At 43.9% G+C, this 22,781-nt stretch overlaps 1 protein-coding gene across 1 annotated transcript in view; it reads right to left on the bottom strand.

The window, feature by feature from the left end:
* Positions 1-19,936, bottom strand: part of TM6SF1 (transmembrane 6 superfamily member 1) — a 112,073-nt gene extending 92,137 nt beyond the window's left edge. Inside the window, exons 1-3 of the mRNA XM_030190424.1 lie at positions 19,480-19,936; positions 11,159-11,262; positions 4,764-4,861 (exon numbers count right to left, since the gene is read on the bottom strand). Of these exons, the coding sequence (XP_030046284.1) occupies positions 4,764-4,861; positions 11,159-11,262; positions 19,480-19,571 (294 nt within the window). The 5' untranslated portion in view covers positions 19,572-19,936. The remainder of the gene's footprint in view (positions 1-4,763; positions 4,862-11,158; positions 11,263-19,479) is intronic.
* Positions 19,937-22,781: the final 2,845 nt, after the last annotated feature.

Here is a 22,781-nt window from a genome sequence, read left to right as displayed (position 1 = left end):
TAATTAACATGCTGTAAATGTTTGAATATTAATTGATTTCCTTATATAGTTAAACAGTGATGTTATTTACTTGACAAGTTTATTTTTGCTTGTTTAATATATCTAAATTGATAAATAAAGAATTAAAAAAAAAATGTTTCTTTGTGTGACTGGGTTTTTCCTCTGTTTTCTGATTATATATCTTTCCTGTCAAAAATTGGAGTTCCTTTCCTTTTTCTTTATGTTTTAGTCATGTACACCACTCTGCTCTGCCCAGGCAAGTAGAGCAGTCTAGCAAATCTAATAAAGTGAGTAAAATAATACCAATCACATCTCCAATCCCAGCTCCAAGTACACCCTCAAACTCATTCTTCAAGACCATCACCTGGCACTTAATGGGGGTAGAAAAAATACAAAGCAGATCGTTAAGAACGTAATTTATTGAAACAATTTAAAAATATAAAAATCATAGATACATATATAAGGTTAGCCCGACACAGGCCGTGTTTCGCCCAGCAAGGGCTGCTTCAGGGGCTACAAGAAATCATAACATAAATATAATTATTATACAGTTGCTCTTCTAAAATCATAATAAGCTCACATGTATATATAATTAAAAAAAATGTTTTTAAAACACACATAGAAAGAACATATATAAAGATTCGCTATAAATTATATATATGCACATGTATATGTCCATAACACCAAAACCCACAAACAAACATATAAATAAATATATATGTGTATATAGTTAGACAGGTATAATAAAACTAAAATATACATATATATATTATATGTCCTTACTGAAAAATTTTTTTAAAAAAATATATATAAAAAAAATATATACTGTATATATATTTTTAATATATATATGTATATTTTAGTTTTATTATACCTGTCTAACTATATACACATATATATTTATTTATATGTTTGTTTGTGGGTTTTGGTGTTATGGACATATACATGTGCATATATATAATTTATAGCGAATCTTTATATATGTTCTTTCTATGTGTGTTTTAAAAACATTTTTTTAAATTATATATACATGTGAGCTTATTATGATTTTAGAAGAGCAACTGTATAATAATTATATTTATGTTATGATTTCTTGTAGCCCCTGAAGCAGCCCTTGCTGGGCGAAACACGGCCTGTGTCGGGCTAACCTTATATATGTATCTATGATTTTTATATTTTTAAATTGTTTCAATAAATTACGTTCTTAACGATCTGCTTTGTATTTTTTCCATCTTGGAGCTTGCAGACCGTCTGCCTTTGTGCTTTCTTGGACTTAATGGGGGTATACTTGGTGGTGTAATGGCAGGGCAGAAGTGATACCCCTAGATGCTCTTCTCCTATTGCTATAATTTTGAACCCAGGCAGCAACAGGATAGGAGCGAGGGGAGATAGTTCCTGCCCTGCCACAATACTACCAGACATACCCCCAAGTAAAGGCTTGGAGGGGGAAAATTGGGGGTTTTGTGGAACTTCACATTTAAAAAAAAAATTACCATATATACTCGACTATAACAATCTCATGTATAAATTGAGGGCAGTTTTGGGACTAAAAATGGGCAACATTGGTATGACTTGTGTATAAGTTGAGAATATATGGTAACCATTTGACCCCCCCCCTCCAGCCAACAGATCTTTGTCCCTGACAAACACACTTCTCCCTGCCTCACTCATACCCCACTACCCAGATCCAGCATGCCCTCTCTACTGCCCCCACCACCCACACAGATCCAGGACGCTCTCTCTGCTGCCCCCCCCCCCTACACCCAGATCCAGCATGCCCTCTGTGCTGCTCCCCCACAAAGACTCAGCATGGTTTCTATAATGACACCACCCCACAGACCCAGCATAGTCTCTTTGCTTTTTCGGTCGCTCAAAGTGCCTCCGCCTCCCCCCCCCCCCCCCCCCCCCCACCGTTGCCACGGCCCTTCAATGCTCAAAAGCCTTCTATAGAGCATCAGTACTGCAACATACACTGCTCAAGTTCTGCTCTAGAGCACATCCTCCGACTCATTCCACCCCTTTGGACTTAACTTTCTGTTTCAGCAGGACAGGACAGTTCAGAGGACATGCTCTGGAGCAGAACTCGGGCAGTGTATTGCTGCAGTGCTGGTGTTATATAGAAGACTTTTGAGCACAGAAGGCCAACGAGCAGGCAAGTGAGGGGCAGGGATAGTGATGCACCAACAGGGATGCGCATGGTGGTGGGGGGTTGTGATTAGTGTTATTTTTTTTTAAGCATCTATGGGTCTTAATGATAAGAAGATCCCAGTTTTTTGGCCTAAATTTCTCAACTTTTACAGTCGATTATATACAGTAGGCAGTGGCTGAACTAAACTGTATGCCGATAAAGCAGGTGCACTTAAGATCTCACTCTCCCCCCCCCCCCAAACTATTTGGCAGTCTTAGCCCTAGAAGTAGTACCATTAGATTACAACAAGGGGTCATGGGCACTATTTTGAACCGAGGCCTTGGCATGAGCAAGAGTAACTGGGATTCATTCTTGCTTCCATTAGACTAAAAGGGACTCTGGTAAGAGCTGGGAGAGAGGGGGCACAGGCAAAACAAAAAAAAATGTTTGATGTTGGGAGGCGAGTGGTCGTGGGCAGGATTTGATACCAGAGGGTGGGAAGATTCAGGAGAGGTCTGGCCTTGGCTTAAACCTACCCCTTCAAGCAGGCATTTATTCATGCCTCGAGGCAGGTGTAAACATAGTAGATGACGGCAGAAAAAGACCTGCACGGTCCATCCAGTCTGCCCAAGAAGATAAATTCATATGTGCTACTTTTTTTTTTTGTACTGTCCTCTTCAGTGCACAGACCGTATAAGTCTGGCCATCCCTATCCCTGCCTCCCAACCACCAACCCCGCCTCCCAACCACCAGCTCTGGCACAGACCCTATAAGTCTGCCCAGCACTATCCCCGCCTCCCAACTACCAGTCCCGCCTCCCACCACCAGCACTGGCACAGACCATATAAGTCTGCCCAGCATTATCCCTGCCTCCCACCACCGGCTCTGGCACAGACCGTATAAGTCTGCCCAGCACTATCCCCACCACCTAACCACCAGCCCCGGCACAGACCGTATAAGTCTGCCCAGCACTAGTCCCGCCTCCCAACCACCAGCCCCAGCACAGACCGTATAAATCTGCCCAGCACTAGCCCCGCCTCCCAACCACCAGCTCTGCCACCCATTCTAGGTGTAAATGCCAACATCTAGTTTTTATTTTTTTTGGGGGGGGGGGTTTACATGAAATGTCCTTGTAAAATGGACAGTACATATCCATATTTTCAGCTTGCCCAAACCACTCCCTCTCCATGCTCTAACCACATGTCACTGCAATCTAAATGTGATATGGATCACCATGCGTACATAGCAGCTTTCTAAAATCACTATTTGCTTGTGTAGACAATTTACACATATAAAAGCCTCTATTTACACATGACAACGGTTTTGAAATAATAACCCTATTAATTCATCACTCCACACATTTACGAGATGCCAAATAATTGCTTCTACCTCATTAAATTGAATACAATGAACAGGAAAATAAACGAATCAAAACATGATCACAGTGGGCATTCTGATGTACTTCTCCTTTGAGCTAAAACACATCACAGTAGAAACTAGGGTACAACAATCTACTTTGTTAGGAAAGCCAATAAAAGTAACACGGGACATTGTGTTCGTTTGCTGAACATGACTTTAGATTTAATTTATTTTGCAACAATCCACAGCGCATTTACCCCCAGATTCTATATATGGCGCCCAGATTTGGGCTAACAAGCCACTAACAAGTAATAATGAAATGCTAACATAAAATTATTGACGTTAATTGGCACCAATTGGAATTTGTGTGTGCATCTCGCTGCGCCCTATAACTCTAGGTGCCCAAATCAAATAGTGCACAACTCAAAAGGGGACACAGACATGGGAGGGGCATGGGAATTCCAAAAAGTTGTACTTATTAATGAACTAGTAAAAAAGGCCCGTTTCTGTTTGAAAGGAAACGGGCACTAGCAAGGTTTTCCTCCCCCCCCCCTCGCTCTCTCCCTGTGTCCCCTCCAAGTCCCACGGCCCCCTTTCCTCCCCTCCAATTTTCATGGCTTCCTCCCTCCCTCTGTCACTGTCCTTCACTCTGTCCTCCCTCCGAGTTCCAGTCCCCCCTCCCTCCCTCCCCCCATCCCCCAACGTGCACGTCGCCCCCCCCCTCCAAAATCGCCAACCCCCCTCTCCCCCTCTCGTACCGGGGTCCCGGCGGCAGCATTGAAGAGCGAGCAGGCTCAGCGAGTCTGCTGCCTTCCCTTCTCTTCGCTCTGAGCTGTGACTCTGGTCCCTCCCTCATTTCCTGTTTCCGCAAGGGCAGGACCAGAGTCAGAGCGAACAGCGAACAGAAGGGAAGGCAGCAGACTCGCTGAGCCTGCTCGCTCTTAAATGCTTCCAGGCCAGTGACGTCAGTGTTATCTACTGCATGAAGCAGACCACCTCCGGCGGAAGCCACGGTGCCAGGCAGCTTCAGAACGTTGGAGGTGAGAATCATTATATAGGATAATTGCTGAGCATGGCCAACTTGGGAGCCAACATTTACACCAGGTTTCAGCAGGCATATGTCAGGCACTCAAAGTTAGGGAGTGGGAATCAGCACTAAGCAAGATTCTGTAAGGAGCGCACAACCCTTTACAGAATCGTGCTTAACACTGATCTTTTCCAGTGCCCATTTTTGAGTGCCATTTATAGAATCCAGCCCTTAGCATCCCTCACATACCTCTTTCAGGTAAAATGTCATGAATCCGTCAATAATGCCATCCTGTTCAAGTCCAATGATAAGGGCCACCACACTTGTAAACGCAAATACTGCATAAACTGGAGAAATAAATTAACAACTGTTACCCAGAAGTGGCTTCTACAAGCAGTGCATTCTGAACACAGAATCTGAAGAATATATGTTGCTGGCAGCACAGTTACTTCAGCTATATGGGAAATTATATGAGGTGATTCATGGCACTTTGCCATCCAGTTCATACCAGTGGCGTTCCTAGCCTCGACAACACCCGGGGCGGATCGCCGATGCGCCCCCCCCCCCCCCCCCGACGAAATGACACCCCCCCCCGGGTGCACGCCGCTAGGGGGATGGGTGCCGCGGCGCGCGCCTGTCGGCTGCGAGTTCGAATCGCTACGCTAAATTCTCTCGTTCTCTGCAGCTCCCTCCCTCTGCCTCTGTTCCGGGGCAGAGGGAGGGAGCTGCAGCGAACGAGAGAATTTAGCGTAGCGATTCGAACTTGCAGCCAACAGGCGCGCGCCGCGACACCCCCCAGCGGCGTGCACCCAGGGCGGACCGCCCCCCCTTGGTACGCCACTGGTTCAAACTGGACCAACATAGAGACACGTACAGAAGGTCTATAGAGAGAGACCTAAATCAACTAGCTACAAAACTCTGCCAAACTACACAGGGAAGACAAAGAATAATCTACAATTTTAGATACCCCAACACTTTCCGCTAACCCACTTTTCTTGTCCATCAGATTCTCTTCCCTGTCTTTCATATTAGACAAATTAGGTTATTTTAAAAAGTCATTTTCACCACATATTCGCATAAAAGACTTGCTATAAAATTCCAACATAAAAAATGCATGCATTAATATAAAAGAGTGTACTTTGCCAGTAGGCATGTACAGGGGTAGCGTTTGGGTGGAGTTTGCCAAGCATGTGCATGGATTATAAACTGTTAATCTATGTGTATACTTGTATACTCTACATGCAGACAGTTGTAAATATCCACATCTGTATTCAAGGTGCTATTTCTGCCACCAAGACCTCTGTCTTTATAAAATAGCTCCTAAATATGTTCCTATGGTGTTTGCCCTCTTACACCAGATGCCTTGTTATAAAAATTATACTCATAGTGGCGATGCAAAACGGGAGAAATATTCATAATAATATTGTAGAAGGAAGAAAGCTATAGTATAAAGCTTTATTTATTCACTTCTGCTTCATGTACTTAACCAGTTTAGATCTGAATTTACTGGTTTCCTGCCACTCTCTCTTTGGACCTCTAGGTGTCCATTCTTTCTTCACAAAGTGTAGCTGCATTCTCTGCCTCTCTATATTTCCTCCTTCGGATACTCCCATAATGTTAAATACAAAAGTTATAACTCCTAGGTTCCACAATATAAAGTAACATAAAATAAAAATATTCAGCTCTAATTATTTTGACATGCTTGGAGATCATGCATCTCTCAGTCAAACAGAAATCTTGCTTTTACCTACTACTTGCATGAACATGCAACCCTGACAGGGTTTCCAAAACATGTCCTTTGGAACCTACAGTCAGTTGAGATTTCAGGGTAACTGCAATGAGTATGCAAAAGGTAAATTTTCACACATTGAAGCCCAATGTATGCAAATTTACTTTTGAATATTGATTGTGGATATCCTAAAAACTAAAACTAAATGCAGGTTCACAGGAGAAGCCCTACCCTATGAATAAATTATACATCTATATATATCCATATACATCTATAGATATAGAAATATATTGTAGTGGGATTATATGAGAACCTCAAAGAAATATCTTGCAGAGGAAGAAATATCACAAGAAGCCAATGTGGTGCCAAAAATAAATAAATAGATTTGTAATTATGGAGCCCTTTTACTAAAGCTTGGCATGCACTAACGAATGAAGGTGCATTGGTGGTGGGGATGATCCCCTTGAGGGAAAGAGCCGTGCCTATGTCCCTGATGCCCCCTCGCTCATATCGGTGCTGGATCCCAGAGAGAACAGCAGGGGAGAAGACGTGGACTAAACCCATGCTGTGCTGAACTCCGGACCTGCTGAGGTTCGCAAAGAGAACAAAGGAAGGAAAGGAGTGGGAGAGTAGAGGAAAGAGTATGAGAGGAAAAAGTAGAGAATACAGAATAGGAAAGGGAAGAGGAAGGAAGAAAAACATTAGGAGGAGACAAGGGAAGAGGAAAAGAAGATGGAAGAGAAAGGGGTAATAAGAAAAAAAAAGGAAAACGAAAGACAAGGAAGGGAAAAAGAGAGGGAAGGTTAGGGAAGCGGGAGGGAATAGTAACATAGTAAATGACGGCAGATAAAGACCTGTACAGTCCATCCAGTCTGCCCAACAAGATAAACTCATTTTACATGGTATGTGATACTTTATACCCAAGTTTGATTTGTCCTTGTCATTCTCAGGGCACAGACTGTAGAAGTCTGCCCTGCACTGTTCTTGTACTAAGTTCTGAAGCTAACATCGAAACCCCTTAAAATTTATACTTCAGCCCATCCATATCTATTCAGTCATGATCAAGGCGTAGACCGCAGAAGTCTGCCCAGCACTAGTTTTGCTTCCCAAATACCGGCGTTGCCACCTATTCTCCGCTAAGATTCTGTGGATCCATTCCTTCTAAACAGGATATGTTTATCCCAAGCACAATTGAATTCCATTACCATTTTCATCTCCGCCACCTCCCACGGGAGGGCATTCCACATATCCACCACCTTCTCTGTGAAAAAATACTTCCTGACATTACTCCTGAGTCTGCCCCCCTTCAACCTCAATTCATGTCCTCTAGTTCTACCACCTTCCCGTCTCCGGAAAAGGTTTGTTTGCGGATTACCACCTTTCAAATATTTGAACGTTTGTATCATGTCACCCCTGTTTCTCCTTTCCTCCAAGGTATACATGTTCAGGTCAGCAAGTCTCTCCCCGTATGATTTGCAAGGCAAATCCCATAATATTTTTGTAGCTTTTCTTTGCACCGCTTCCAGTCTTTTTACATCTTTAGCAAGACAAGGCCTCCAAAACTGAACACAATACTCCAAGTGGAGCCACACCAACGACTTGTAGAGGGGCATCAACACCTCCTTTCTTCTGCTGGTTATACCCCTCTCTATGCAGCCTAGATCCTTCTGGCCACGGCCGTTGCCTTGTCGCATTGTTTCTTCATCTTTAGATCCTCAGACACCAACACCCCAAGGTCTCTCTCCTAAGTTGAGCTTACTAATCTCTCCCCTCCTATTTGGTATCTCTCTTGAAAGGGAGAAAAAAAAACGAAAGAAGGAAATAAATAAATAAATAAATTTGAAAACAACAATAACTAAATAAATTAAAAAGAGAGAATAACCTGCAGGAACTCGCACATCAAAGGGACCAAAACCTGCCCATAAAGGTGGAGGAGACACAACAACTGGTATCTCACCACCTCTACAGCACATGGGATAGTCAGTTAACAACCACAGACACAACTCCCTTCTAACAGAGGCCAGAAAACACTGACCTTTCCGCTCATTACAAAGGGCAAAATGCACATTACAACAATTCTAGTCGGGCTAACCACTCTAATGCTAACCACCTCAGGAGCTTTAACACAAGAACAGAATATGAATACTATACAACTGGAACCACCCATTAATAAACATCGCCTCCCATTCAAGCAAAGCTCAAAAAGACAGTCGAACTGACCTAAGCAACAGAGATCACTCAAAAATGGTCCTAACACAACAGAGAACCAAGAAAGCAACCAAACAATCCAAAAACCCAAATGCACGCCAAGTAGTAAAAATCACCTAAACAGCATCTACAAAGGACAATTACCTACCATTACCAATGGGATATATCAATACTACACCAGCGGTAAACAAAACAGAAATAATAAAGGACTGGAAACTGGACAAAGACCTCGGCTTGGTATTCCTCAATGAAAAATGGATCCATAACAAAGATGACCCCATAATCCCAGACCTATGTCCTCCTAGTTATAAAATATTACACTGGACCAGAAATGGAAAGAAAGACGGTGGCATCACTCTGATCTACACATCTTTTTTTAACAGTGGAAACGATTGCAGAACCCAACATACAAATTCTCTCCAGACAAGGACTTCAAAATAAAGGACCTCAGATGGACTGAAACTCCCTGGTCTGATCACTTTAAACTAAACTTAACTCTCTACTGGAAAGCACATGGGACCCGGCCACCTCAGACAATAACACCATACAAATCACGAGGTAAAGTTGATTCAACTAAATTTTGGACAGCTTTATATGAAAATCAATGGTCCCCAAGAACTGACTCAGAAGAATTCCTATCAGATTGGGACAGAAGAAGCACAATCATACTAGATGAAACAGCACCCATGAAAACTAAAACCATAGAAAATCACAAATCAGCCCCTTGGTATGATGCGGACCTGAAAGCACTAAAATGACAGACAAGAACGAACCTGGCTGAAAAACAAGAGCGAAACCAACATAACTGCGTGGAGGGAAGCACGAAACAGATCAAAATCAAAATAAGCCAGGTAAAACGAAGTTCTATAAAAAAAAAATAAACAGGTAGGCACAGATTATAGAGACAAGAAAAAAAATATTCAATCTGGTAAACAACCTACTAAATACCAAACCACTAACAAAAACAAACGATGAACCCCCATCAGTAAATAAACTGATCAGACACTTCAAGGAAAAGATCCTCAACCTAAGAAAGAGCTTAACACAAGTTGACACCAACCTAGATATATCCCAATTACATTCTGAAAGCACCTCCTGACCGATTCATCAATCACCTTACCTCCCACCTCAACTTCATGTTCAAGGAAGGTCAATTCCAAATAAAAAAGGGCAACATACTGCTCACTCCTATCTCAAGAAGGACATCAAAGACACCTCTAACTACAGAACAGTAGCATCCATACCTCTAATTACCAAAGTAATGGAAGGCATAATGGCCAATCAGCTAGTAAACTACATAAACAAATTTTCCATACTTCACGACTCCCAATCAGGCTTCAGGACTCACTACAACACAAACAGTGCTGATCACACTACTAGCGAAATTCAAAAAAAAAATCTCAACTGGAAAAAACATCCTCCTATTACAGTTCGACACATCCAACGCATTCAACATGGTTGACCACCACAGCCTAAAAGAATACTCGATAAAATCAGCATCAAAAGAAAGGTGCTCAAATGGTTCAATGGATTTCTAACCACCAGGTCCTACCAAGTAAAGATGAATTCCACAATCTCTTCCCCATGGAAAGCAGACTGCGGGGTCAGACACCAATAAAATTGGCTGGAAGTGATCCCCTAGCAAAGATTCAGTGAAACGGGTGCCTGTCGGGATCCAGCTTCTGACAAGATAAGTGTTACTGCACTATTTTGATTAATATAAAAAGTGAATACCACATTTAAACATGTTTTAAGACAATTAAAGAAAAAATAAGTAAATAGTGGAAGATGACCAGTTGATTAATTTAAATGAATACACATTCCAGGCAGAAAGGAGGTTTTTGACCAGTGATTGATTTATCGCTAAAAGATGGCCACATAAGCTCACCAAATGCAAAGTGACTAAAGCCTCTTTGCGATTTCTGAGGTCTTTTCCTCCTGTCTTAATCATTAATTGCCATAAACGTTTACAAACTGTTTGTTTTTTGGGCATTGAGTATTGATGTGTATTCTTCTCCTCCAAATTTTTGTTTGTATACCTATCAAAGCATGCATATTCTTCAAGATATGCACCCTGGTCCACAGAATAATCTTCAGCCTCACTCCAAAATAAATGGCTGGCTTGGTAGATCTAACACCACGCAATGCAAACAGAATGCAAGATCCTATCTAACTCTCTTCATTATCCCAAATGTCAAGGCCTAAAATACAAATCTACACATACAACCAGCTTCACATACATCTGCACCAAAAACTGGAAATCTCTACTGAAAGACCTAAAAGGAATTAACAATTACCTAACATTCCGAAAACAACTGAATGCTCATCTCGTCAGGAAATTTCTGGCCAATGAAATCACAAAGCTAAGGAGATCCCAGCCATCACACCACATCACATGATAACAGACAAAAATGAACCAGGCTAGCGATGACCCTCACAACTCGATACTTGTCTACCTAAGTTAATTGTAAGCCACATTGAACTTACCACTAGGTTGGGAAATGTGGGGTACAAATGCAGAAAATGTAAATTAATTAATTAATTGTGTACACCAAGACTTAGCAAAAGAGCCCCTATATAATTTTGGTCGCCTGATGTAAGAAAATGTATAACAGCTGTTAAAATTTGGGCTTCTAAAAATAAGGAACACTGACAGAAAACATATTATCCACCAGATGATGTGTTTCCTGGTAGACACAACACTTACCATAAAATAATGGATCTTTGGGAGGTTTACGAATCACCAAAACTCGAGCCAAGAGAGCTGCAAGGATTAAAAGGAGTCCTCCGACAGACATAATAGCCCAAGCACTGAAACAATCAAGACATATTACAGGTGTTTTCCAGCACAATCTGAACTAATAGTGACACACAGCATTTCAGTTTCAGCTGAAAAAAAAGATTCTTCAAAAATAGTGTGAGCTACATTCCACAACCACCACCGATCATATACACTGAATATATAGATCATAACTATTGATGGAGTTTAACTTTTAGTCTCATAGTATTTTCCTCCCTTTCATATCATACTTAATCCAATAAAACCAAAGAAACAGGAAAAACCTAAACACACACATTAAAAAAAACTCAGTATCATTTTTTAAAAGGCTTGAGGACAAAAAGTACGCTTTCAGCTGCTTTTTAAATGACTCTGTGGTAGGGGTCATTCTTAGATCAATAGGTAATCTGTTCCATTCATATGGTGGCACCTGATCCAGCACCGTGCTTCCCAGGATGCACCATGTGGGGTCAGTCTGTCAAATAAGGTCAGGCACTACCATTTATCACGATGGAAGACAGAGGTAGGAGCACAAAGAAATTAGTTCTTACCTGCTAATTTTCTTTCCTTTAGCCCCTCCAGACCAGCCCATACCTTTGGGTTTGACTTCTTCTACCAGTAAGTACAGACTGAGAACTACTAGTAACATCATCACTTAAGAATCCTGTGTAGTGACCTAACTAGTCAGTATTTTGATTACAAAGCAGATTAAAATATATACCAGCTCCCCAATATAACCCAAGAAAAAGAACTCAATTTCAGAAGAATAAATTAATTGCTGAAAAATCAAGGCCAAATTGTTGGAACATGAAAAATACAATTAATAAATTCAACTATTTACAAAATAACTGTTCTCAAGTCATTCTTGAAACTATGTTGAAAACAATGCAGGTAGGTTCTAGTCTGGTCTGGAGGGCCCAAAGGAAAGAAAGAGAGCAGATAAGAACTAATTTATACTTCCTTAGCATCTCTTCAGAACAGTCTAGGCAGATGGGAAGTACCAAGGCAGGTGCAATCAAGGATAAGAATGAGCAAGACCAGCAAGTAAAATTTTCTCACCAAATTCCACATCCACAGATGCCCGCACCATAGTGTTTAATAAATGAATGTAAGGAAGACCAAGTGGCAGCTTTGCAAATGTCCTGTGGAGGAATATGAGCCCACACCACCCAAAAAAAGGCTTGAGCTCTAGTAGAAAGCACCTTCAGTACCTCAGAAACTGGATGGTTCCAAAGAATACGTAGACTTAATCCAACATGAAATAATAGCTTTAGAAACTGCTTCATCTCTTTGTGTCCTCTGAAGGGCATAAAGGAAAGGAGATTTGATATATCACCTTTCTGTGGTTACAATCAAAGTGGTTTACATATTATGTGCATGTACTTATTTTGAACCTGGGGCATTGGAGGGTTAAGTGACTGGCCCAGAGTCTCTTGGAGCTGCAGTGAGAATCGAGCCTGGTTTCCATAGTTCTCAGGACACTGCATTAACCATTAGGCTACTCCTCCCCTCAGCTTAGCCACACATCTTCAACTAACCAATGCAAGGTTCTCCTAAGAACTAGACAATGAAAATATCCATCAACACCACCTCTCAACTGCTCTCTAAAAACCAGGAACTCAAAAGACTGATTGATATGAAATGAAGATACTACCTTGAGGAGAAAATAGGACACCAGACAAAGCACCACTTTCTCAGGAGGGGATAAGGTCTGCACCTCAGATTCATCTTGCTGAAGAAACAGCTACCAAAAACACCATTTTTAAGATAAGATATTTAAGGAAACCATTTCTTAAGTAGCTCAAAAGGAGCTTCCATCATAACAGCTGGAACAAGATTGAGGTCCCAGGAGAAACAATCATTTTTCTAGGAGTAAAACAGCTACACATCTGTTAATAACCTAACATCTGAGTGTGACACAATAATTTTTCCAGATACTATGTTTATGTTTATTTAAAACTTGATATACCACCATAATTGGTATGTAGATCATAATGATTTACACAAATAAAAACCAATAAAAATAGACTTAGTTTTAAAAGAATACCTTATAATGGTAGGATAGAAACCATTTATACTACCTACTAAAAGAGATGATAGAACCTCTGTCCACATGGGTGTTGTCTACAGACCTTCAACACAATTGGAGGAACTAGATAAAGATCAGATCACAGATATTCAAAAGTTGGGAAAGAAGAGAGAGGTGCTCTTGCTGGGAGATTTCAATCTGCCGGATGTAGATTGGAAGGTTTCATCCATGGAATCGGTAAGAAGTAGAGAGATCGTGGATGCTTTTCAAAGTGCTCTGCTCAGACAAATGGTGACGGAACATATGAGGGAGGGAGTGATGCTGGATCTGGTGCTCACAAATGGGGATAAGTGTGTCAAATGTCCGAGTGGGTGCCCACCTGGGCAGCAGTGACCATCAAACAGTTTGGTTTGATATAACAGCTGAAGTGGAGGGCGGCCACTCAAAACTCAAAGTCCTGGATTTCAAGCATGCTGACTTTAGTAAAATGGGGGAATACCTGAGGAAGGAGCTGATGGGCTGGGAGGACATACAAGAAATGGAAGGACAGTGGTCCAGGCTGAAAGAAGCTATAAATATGGCCACAAACCTTTATGTAAGGAAAGTAAATAAAAGCAAGAGAAAAAAGAAACCGATATGGTTCTCCAAGCAAGAGGCTGCGAAAATAAAGGCTAAAGAGTTGGCGTTCATGAAATACAGAAAAACTCAAGAAGAGGAACACGGAGAGGAATACCGGATGAAACTGAAAAAAGCCAAGAGAGAGATACGTGTAGCAAAAGCGGAAGAACAAATAGCTAGAAATGTAAGGAGGGACGACAAAAATTTCTTCAGGTATATTAGTGAAAGGAGAAAGACTAAAAAGGGAAATTGCGAGACTGAAAGATGCTGCGAACCACTATGTAGATAATGATGAAGAAAAAGCAAATTTGCTAAACAGATACTTTTGTTCTGTTTTCACAGAAGAAAATCCTGGAGAAGGACCACGATGGACTGGAAAAAGTACATATGAGAATGGAGTGGATATAGCACAGTTCACAGAAGAGAGTGTGTATGGCTTTGTCCACCTTTAGATTTTCAACAACTTGAAAATCTAACGGTGGACAAAGCCATGGAACCGGACGGGATCCACCCCAGGATACTGAGGGAGCTCAGACAGGTTCTGGCGGGTCCTCTTAAAAATCTGTTTAATAAATCCTTGGGAGAGGTTCCATGGGATTGGAGAAGGGCGGAGGTGGTCCCTCTTCACAAAAGTGGTGATAGGGAAGAAGCTGGAAACTACAGGCCAGTAAGCCTCACTTCGGTTATTGCAAAAGTAATGGAAGCGATGCTGAAGGAAAGGATAGTGAATTTCCTGGAAGCCAATAAGTTGCAAGATCCGATACAACATGGTTTTACTAAAGGTAAATTGTGCCAAAGAATCTCATTGAATTCTTTGACTGGGTGACCGGAGAATTGAATCATGGACGTGCTACAGACGTAATCTACTTAGATTTCAGCAATGTTTTTGACACGATTCCCCACAGGAGGCTCTTGAATAAACCTGACAGGCTGAACATAGGACCCAATGTGGTAAACTGGATTAGGAACTGGTTGACGGACAGACGCCAGAGGGTGGTGGTTAATGGAATTCGCTCGGACGAGGGAAAGGTGAGTAGTGGAGTGTCTCAGGGATCAGTGCTGGGGCCGATTCTGTTCAGGCAACAGGTTCAATTATTATTGACCAATTATCATCACTGATTGGTTCATTACTCAATTAAGTAACTCATGTAAATTGGCCATGTGCAAAATTTAACATGCGCTATTCGCTATGCCTTAATTAGAATCCATTCCTATATGCTTTCTTTTCTTAAAATAACTAATAGGAGGCAAGATGAAGATAATATATAAATCACTGTTACTGCCTTTGTTTACAGTATCTTCATTCCCTGCAATTTACTAACATTAAAGGGTCCTTTTACTAAGCTGCATTAGGCACTAATGAGCACCTAAAGCAGCAAAAAAAAAAAAACAGGTATCTGGAAATCTGCATGCGCTAACCGCATGCTACATTTTCCTAATATTTTGAGGGGGTGTGTCACGGGTGGAGAATGGGCATTCCTAAGCTAACCAGTTAGCATATCTACACTGCGATGCACTAACTGGTTTGTGCACAAAAACCATATCAGCCCTTACTGCCTGCAAAATGAGCATAGCCACCGAGAAGGGGGAGCAGGGGGGGCAAAATTCCCCAGGCCCAGGCCTCCAAGGGGGGGCCCGGCGCCGCAGTCCCACCCACCCTCCGTCGTCGACCGTCTGCCCCCTGCATTGAAATCGCAGTTTCACCTCCGTGAAAGCAGTGCTGCAGGCAGCAGAACGCCTCCCTTCGGCCCTCCTTTCCTCCCTGTGTCCCGCCCTCATCTGACATAACTTCCGCGAGGGCGGGACACGAGGAGGGAAGGAGGGCCGAAGGGAGGCGTTCTGCTGCCTGCAGCGCTGCTTTCACGGAGGTGAGACTGCGATTTCAATGCAGGGGGCCCGGCCTGGTGGCGGATGGAGGGGGGGAGCGGCGGCGACCTCGGAGGGGTGGAGGGGGGAGCAGTGGATGCGGCAATCTCGGTGGGGGGGGCGGTGGCGACCTCGGGGGTGGAGGGGGAGCGGCAGCAGCAGCGACCTCGGGAGGCGGGGCCCCAGGAGTGGCCTTGCCCTGGGCCCAGCCCAGTCTCTTGGCGGCCCTGAAAATGGGTGGTGGTATATGCTCATGCGGTACTTTAAAAAAATGGCTCCTCACTAACCATGGAAATTAATGGCAACATTAGCACATGACCATTAATGCAAAATAAATAGAAAAAACAGTCATTTTTATGGCTGCAGTAAAAATGGCCTTAGCATACAGGACAGCAGCTTAGTAAAACGATCCCTAAGTTCTTAAGACCAATTTCTTCCACTACCGCACCATGATAATATGATCGGTTTTGATATTGGCATTGAAGGAAGTGAAACTAGGAAATCAAGTACGCTAGCGTTTAACTATAGAAAAGGTGATTACGACAAAATGAGAAAAATGGTGAAAAAAAGACTGAAAGGAGCAGCTCGCAGAGTAAAAAACTTGCATCAGGCGTGGATGCTGTTTAAAAACACCATCCTGGAGGTTCAGGACAAATATATTCCACGTATTAGAAAAAAGGGAAAAAAGACTAAACGTCAGCCGGCGTGGCTAAACAGTAAGATAAAGGAAATCATTAGAGCCAAAAAACAATCCTTCAGAAAGTGGAGAAGAGAACCAACTGAAAGTAACAGGATAGATCATAAGGAATGCCAAGCCAAATGCAAAGCGGAGATAAGGAGGGCAAAAAAGGACTTTGAGAAGAAATTAGCGTTGGAAGCAAAAATACATAGTAAAAACTTTTTTAGATACATTAAAAGCAGGAAACCGGCCAAAGAGTCGGTTGGGCCGCTGGACGAAAATGGTGTTAAAGGGGCGATCAAGGAGGACAAAGCCGTAGCGGAGAAATTAAATGAATTCTTTGCTTCGGTCTTCACCGAGGAGGATTTGGGGGGGACACCGGTGCCGGAAAGAATATTTGAAGCGGGGGAGTCGGAGAAACTAAACAAATTCTCTGTAACCTTGGAGGATGTAATGGGTCAGTTCAGCAAGCTGAAGAGTAGTAAATCACCGGGACCTGATGGTATTCATCCCAGAGTATTAATAGAACTAAAAAATGAACTTGCGGAGCTACTGTTAGAAATATGCAATCTGTCCCTAAAATCGAGTGTAATACCGGAAGACTGGAGGGTAGCCAATGTTACTCCGATTTTTAAGAAAGGTTCCAGAGGAGATCCGGGAAATTATAGACCGGTGAGTCTGACGTCGGTGCCGGGCAAGATGGTGGAGGCTATTATTAAGAATAAAATTGCAGAGCATATACAAAAACATGGACTGATGAGACAAAGTCAGCACGGATTTAGTGAAGGGAAGTCTTGCCTCACCAATCTAATGCATTTTTTTGAGGGGGTAAGCAAACATGTGGACAATGGGGAGCCGGTTGATATTGTATATCTGGATTTTCAGAAGGCGTTTGACAAAGTGCCGCACGAAAGACTCCTGAAGAAATTGCAGAGTCATGGAATCGGAGGTAGGGTATTATTATGGATTAAGAACTGGTTGAAAGATAGGAAGCAGAGAGTAGGATTGCGTGGCCAGTATTCTCAGTGGAGGAGGGTAGTTAGTGGGGTCCCGCAGGGGTCTGTGCTGGGTCCGTTGCTTTTTAATGTATTTATAAATGACCTAGAGATGGGAATAACTAGTGAGGTAATTAAATTCGCCGATGACACAAAATTATTCAGGGTCGTCAAGTCGCAGGAGGAATGTGAACGATTACAGGAGGACCTTGCGAGACTGGGAGAATGGGCGTGCAAGTGGCAGATGAAGTTCAATGTTGACAAGTGCAAAGTGATGCATGTGGGTAAGAGGAACCCGAATTATAGCTACGTCTTGCAAGGTTCCGCGTTAGGAGTTACGGATCAAGAAAGGGATCTGGGTGTCGTCGTCGATGATACGCTGAAACCTTCTGCTCAGTGTGCTGCTGCGGCTAGGAAAGCGAATAGAATGTTGGGTGTTATTAGGAAGGGTATGGAGTCCAGGTGTGCGGATGTTATAATGCCGTTGTATCGCTCCATGGTGCGACCGCACCTGGAGTATTGTGTTCAGTACTGGTCTCCGTATCTCAAAAAAGATATAGTAGAATTGGAAAAGGTACAGCGAAGGGCGACGAAAATGATAGTGGGGATGGGACGACTTTCCTATGAAGAGAGGCTGAGAAGGCTAGGGCTTTTCAGCTTGGAGAAGAGACGGCTGAGGGGAGATATGATAGAAGTGTATAAAATAATGAGTGGAATGGATCGGGTGGATGTGAAGCGACTGTTCACGCTATCCAAAAATACTAGGACTAGAGGGCATGAGTTGAAGCTACAGTGTGGTAAATTTAAAACGAATCGGAGAAAATTTTTCTTCACCCAACGTGTAATTAGACTCTGGAATTCATTGCCGGAGAACGTGGTACGGGCGGTTAGCTTGACGGAGTTTAAAAAGGGGTTAGATAGATTCCTAAAGGACAAGTCCATAGACCGCTATTAAATGGACTGGAAAAATTCCTCATTTTTAGGTATAACTTGTCTGGAATGTTTTTACGTTTGGGGAGCGTGCCAGGTGCCCTTGACCTGGATTGGCCACTGTCGGTGACAGGATGCTGGGCTAGATGGACCTTTGGTCTTTCCCAGTATGGCACTACTTATGTACTTATGTACTTATGTACTTATGACATTCGTTCTCCTTTTACGTTCCACTCAGCTCTGGTAAAACCCAACTCCTTCCCATCATAACGTTTAACACGGAAAAAAACATTTTTAAGATGCATCTTCTCTCACACCCCCTCAAGCACGACCGCCGTACTCTCTTGCCTTTATTTACATCTCTCAGTGCTCTATTAAGTTTATTCAAGCTGTATCGCATGATCACTAGGCGTACTGTATCACATGTGCATTTTATTTGTCACCACTTTAGACAAAAACAATAGATCAATGGCAAATGGGGAAAAAAACAGCTACAATAATGTATAGGCATACAAAAATTATTCTCAATACAGTCAAGACCATGGGACAAGTCTGAGCTTAACATAGTGGAACTTCCTCTTGCTTGATAACGTACTACTATAAAACTATTTTAGCTTATAATCTGAAAATCTAGATCTCAAATCAAAGGCCTTTCGCCAACATAACGCGACTGTCGCCGAAAAAAAAATAATTAAAGAACAAAAGACAGTGATATTAGTTGCAATCGTCTTGTAAAATAACTATTCTTGCGATGTTGCGATTACACAGCTCCTACAACAAAAAAATATCACTTGACCTTCAATTTCCTGAACTTGCTACAAGCAGCAGCTTCCTTCTTGATTCTGAAATGTTTCAGAAGTGCACCTGCTTTCTGGCACTTTTTAAGACTGTCTATTGTCACCTTACAGGTTTGTTAAAATTACTGCTCGATCGATGCCCAGTTCCATACACACACACCATCAACCCCTTTCTCCGGACTTGCTGAGCGCTGGTTCTGGTCCATATCCGTCTCTTCCCTGAAGGCTTCTAAAAAAATAACACTGCGCACTAGCCCCCAATTCGCTTTCACGTCTTCGCAAATCACTTGTCTACTGTCTGCAACGCAACGAAGCCGGTGAATGTTCCGACTCACCTTCTGGAGGCAACAAACCAGTTGAAAAGGTAAGTGACGGGTATAGCGGTCAGGGACAGGACGAACACTCCCGTCGCAGCCGAAGCGCTCATGCTAGCGACTGGCACCGCTCGGAGCTCTCAGCACCTCTGTCGACTTTGCATTCCCTCCTTCAGTCCCCGTGAGGCTGTGTGAGACACCGGTGTCAGTCACGCGCCCTCTTTTTTTTTTCACTGAGCTCGTGCAACTTCTGTCGGGAAAGAAGAGTTTTCCGCCCCGCGCGGAGGAGCTCTCGGCATCATCCCTTCCCGGGCGGGTGCTTTCCGCGGCCCGCCAGAAGCGAGCGAACGAACGAAGCGAGGTGCGGACAGACTGCCGAAACCCGAGCCTCCCGTTGTTCCAGCACTGACGAACCTGACAACTGCTCGGCAGGGGGGAGGGAGGGGGCACGAGCTGGCATTCCAGCAGCCTCGCGCCAGCACTCGCTCACCCGCGCTCTGGCTCGTGTCAGTGCAAGCGGAATTAACTGTATTGTGACATCATGTCATTGAGCCAATCCCTAGCCAGTCGACACCAGGTACACCACCGAAACCTTCCGAATCCGGGGAGGGCGCTGCATTCTTCCATTGGAACTTAAAAGAATAGCCATACTGGGTCAGACTAATGGTCTATCTAACAGTATTCTAACAATACCTGGCAGAAACCCAAATAGTAGCAACATTCCATGCTACCATTCCCAGGGCAAGCAGTGGCTTCCCCCATGTCTGTCTCAAATAGCAGTGCATACTTTTACTCCAGGAACTTGTCCGAACCTTTCGCTGTAAACAACATCTTCCGGCAAAGAGTTTCAGAGCTTAATTTTGAGTGAAAAAAAATGTTTCCTCCCCTACCTAGTCTTTGTACTTTTTGAAAGAGTACAAAAAAAAATCGATTCGTTTCTACTGCCTCTACATCACTCAGGATTTTGTAGACCTCAATCCCTTCTTTAAATCGGAGTCCTAAAACTACAAGGGGCTGAAATTGATTGCTAATATTTTGCAGTCCTTCCGGGCTGGTGCAAGGGTATTGGACTCCTTAGTAATGTCCCTAGCTTGGTTTCCTCTTCCACAGCTCTTATTATTAAACAATGTAGTCATGACTCTGCAGTCATCTAGAAAAACTGTAACTTGCATGCAAAATATCACAGATGCAGATTTCCAAAAGCTGACATATTCCAATTAATAAATTCTGAATTAAATACTTTTTTCTACCTTTGTTCTCTGATCATTTAGTTTTCCTATTCGCTTTGGTCCCAGTGTCTTCTGTTTTATGCAGTGGCTTCTTTCCATTTGATATTTTTTCTCTCACCATGTCCACCATCCTCCTGTGTCCTTATGCGTCCTGTCTACCATCTGTAGCCCTGTCCCTATCCTTCCTCCAGTTTCAGCATCTGCCCTCAAAGTGTTCCGAACCAGCCCTTAAATTCAGCAATATTCCCTCCATCCATATCCAGCATTTCTCCTCACTCCCCTCCCCTCCATCCATATGCATCTACTTCCTCTCTTCCCTCCCTTCCATCCATGTCCAGCATTTCTCCTCTCTCCCTTCCCCTCCATCTGTGTGCATCTCCTTCCTTTGTCTCTCCATCCCTCCATCCTTGTCCAACATTTCTCCTCTCTTCCCTGCCCTCCACTCCATCCATGTCCAGCATTTCTCCTCTCTTCCCTCCCCTCCATCCATGTGCTTCTCCTTCCTGACTTCCCTCCCCTCCATCCATCCATGTCCAGCAAGTCTCCATTCTCTCCTGTCCTCTCCTCCATCCACCCATATCCAGCAAATTTGCTCTCTTCCCTACCCCTTCCATCCATCCATCCATGTCCAGCAACTCTCCATTCTCCCCTGCCCTCTCCTCCATCCAACCATATCCAGCAAATTTGCTCTCTTCCCTACCTCCTCCATCCATCCATGTCCAGCAACTCTCCATTCTCCCCTGCCCTCTCCTCCACCCACCCATATCCAGCAAATTTGCTCTCTTCCCTACCCCCTCCATCCATCCATGTCCAGCAACTCTCCATTCTCCCCTGCCCTCTCCTCCAAACATATCCAACAAATTTCCTCTCCCCTGTCCCATTCATCCATGCATGTCCAGTTATTCTCCTCTCGCCTGCCTGCCCTCCATCCATCCATACCCAGCAACTCTCCATTCTACCCTGCCCTCTCCTCCATCCATCCATATCCAGCAAATTTGCTCTCGTCCCTGCCCCCTCCATCCATCCATGTCCAGCAATTCTCCTCTCTCCCCTGCCCTGCCCTCCCCTCCATCCATCCATGTCCAGCAACTCTCCATTCTCCACTGCCCTCTCCTCCATCCATCCATATCCAGCAAAATTCCTCTCTCCCCTGCCCCCATTCATCCATCCATGTCCAGCAATTCTCCTCTCTCCTCTGTCCTCCCCTCCATCCATGTCCAGCAACTCTCCATTCTCCCCTGCCCTCTCCTCAATCCACCCATATCCAGCAAATTCCCTCTCTCCCCTGCCCCCTCCATTGATCCATCTATGTCCAGCAATTCTCCTCTCTCCCCTGCCCTCCCCTCCTGTCCAGCGATCTCTTCTCTGTCCAGCAATTCTCCTCTCTCCCCTGCCCTCCCCTCCTCTCCTGTCCAGCGATTCTCCCTGCCCTCCCTCAGCTCCCCAACAGCCCCCCCCCCCCGCGCATTTAACCCTTTTACTTTCAATTGCAGAGACGGCAGTGAAGAAGACAACACAGCAGACTCGTCTCCAGCTTCTCCCTTCCCTCACACAGTGTCCCGCCTTCTGCGATGATGTATTTCCTGTTTCCGTGAGGGCGGGACACTGTGTGAGTGTGAGGGAAGAGAGAAGCTAGAGGCGAGCCCACTGTGTTGTCTTCTTCACTGCCGTCGCTTCAACTGAAAGTAAATGGGTTAAACGCGCAGGGGGGGGAAGGAATGGAGAGGAGGGCTGGGGAACTGAGGGGGGAGGAGGGACCATCCGAGAGCTGCCTGCTGTGTTGTGCTGCGCTGGCCCTACGTTTGCCCCCCCCTTTACCCCCCCCAAACTACACCCACGGGTGCGGAACAGGTGCAAGGGGGCCATATGGATCATCAGGGTGCTTTTATTGTTGTTGTTGGTAGTGGAGAAGAGGGTGCAATAAGCATTGGGCCACCAAAGACTTCTTAAAGGGGCTTGGGGAGGGAATGGTAGGTACAAGGGAGCCACTGGGCCACCATAGTGTTTTTGGAGGGTGAGGGGGTGGGAGGTACAAGGGATCCACTGGATCACCATTGATTTTGGGAGATTGGGGAGGGGAAAGGTAAAAGGGGG

Source organism: Microcaecilia unicolor, chromosome 1 (assembly GCF_901765095.1).
Source record: "Microcaecilia unicolor chromosome 1, aMicUni1.1, whole genome shotgun sequence".
Taxonomy (NCBI): Eukaryota; Metazoa; Chordata; class Amphibia; order Gymnophiona; family Siphonopidae; genus Microcaecilia; species Microcaecilia unicolor.
The sequence above is the reverse complement of the archived record's forward strand: the minus strand, read 5'-3'. Positions and strand labels throughout refer to the sequence as shown.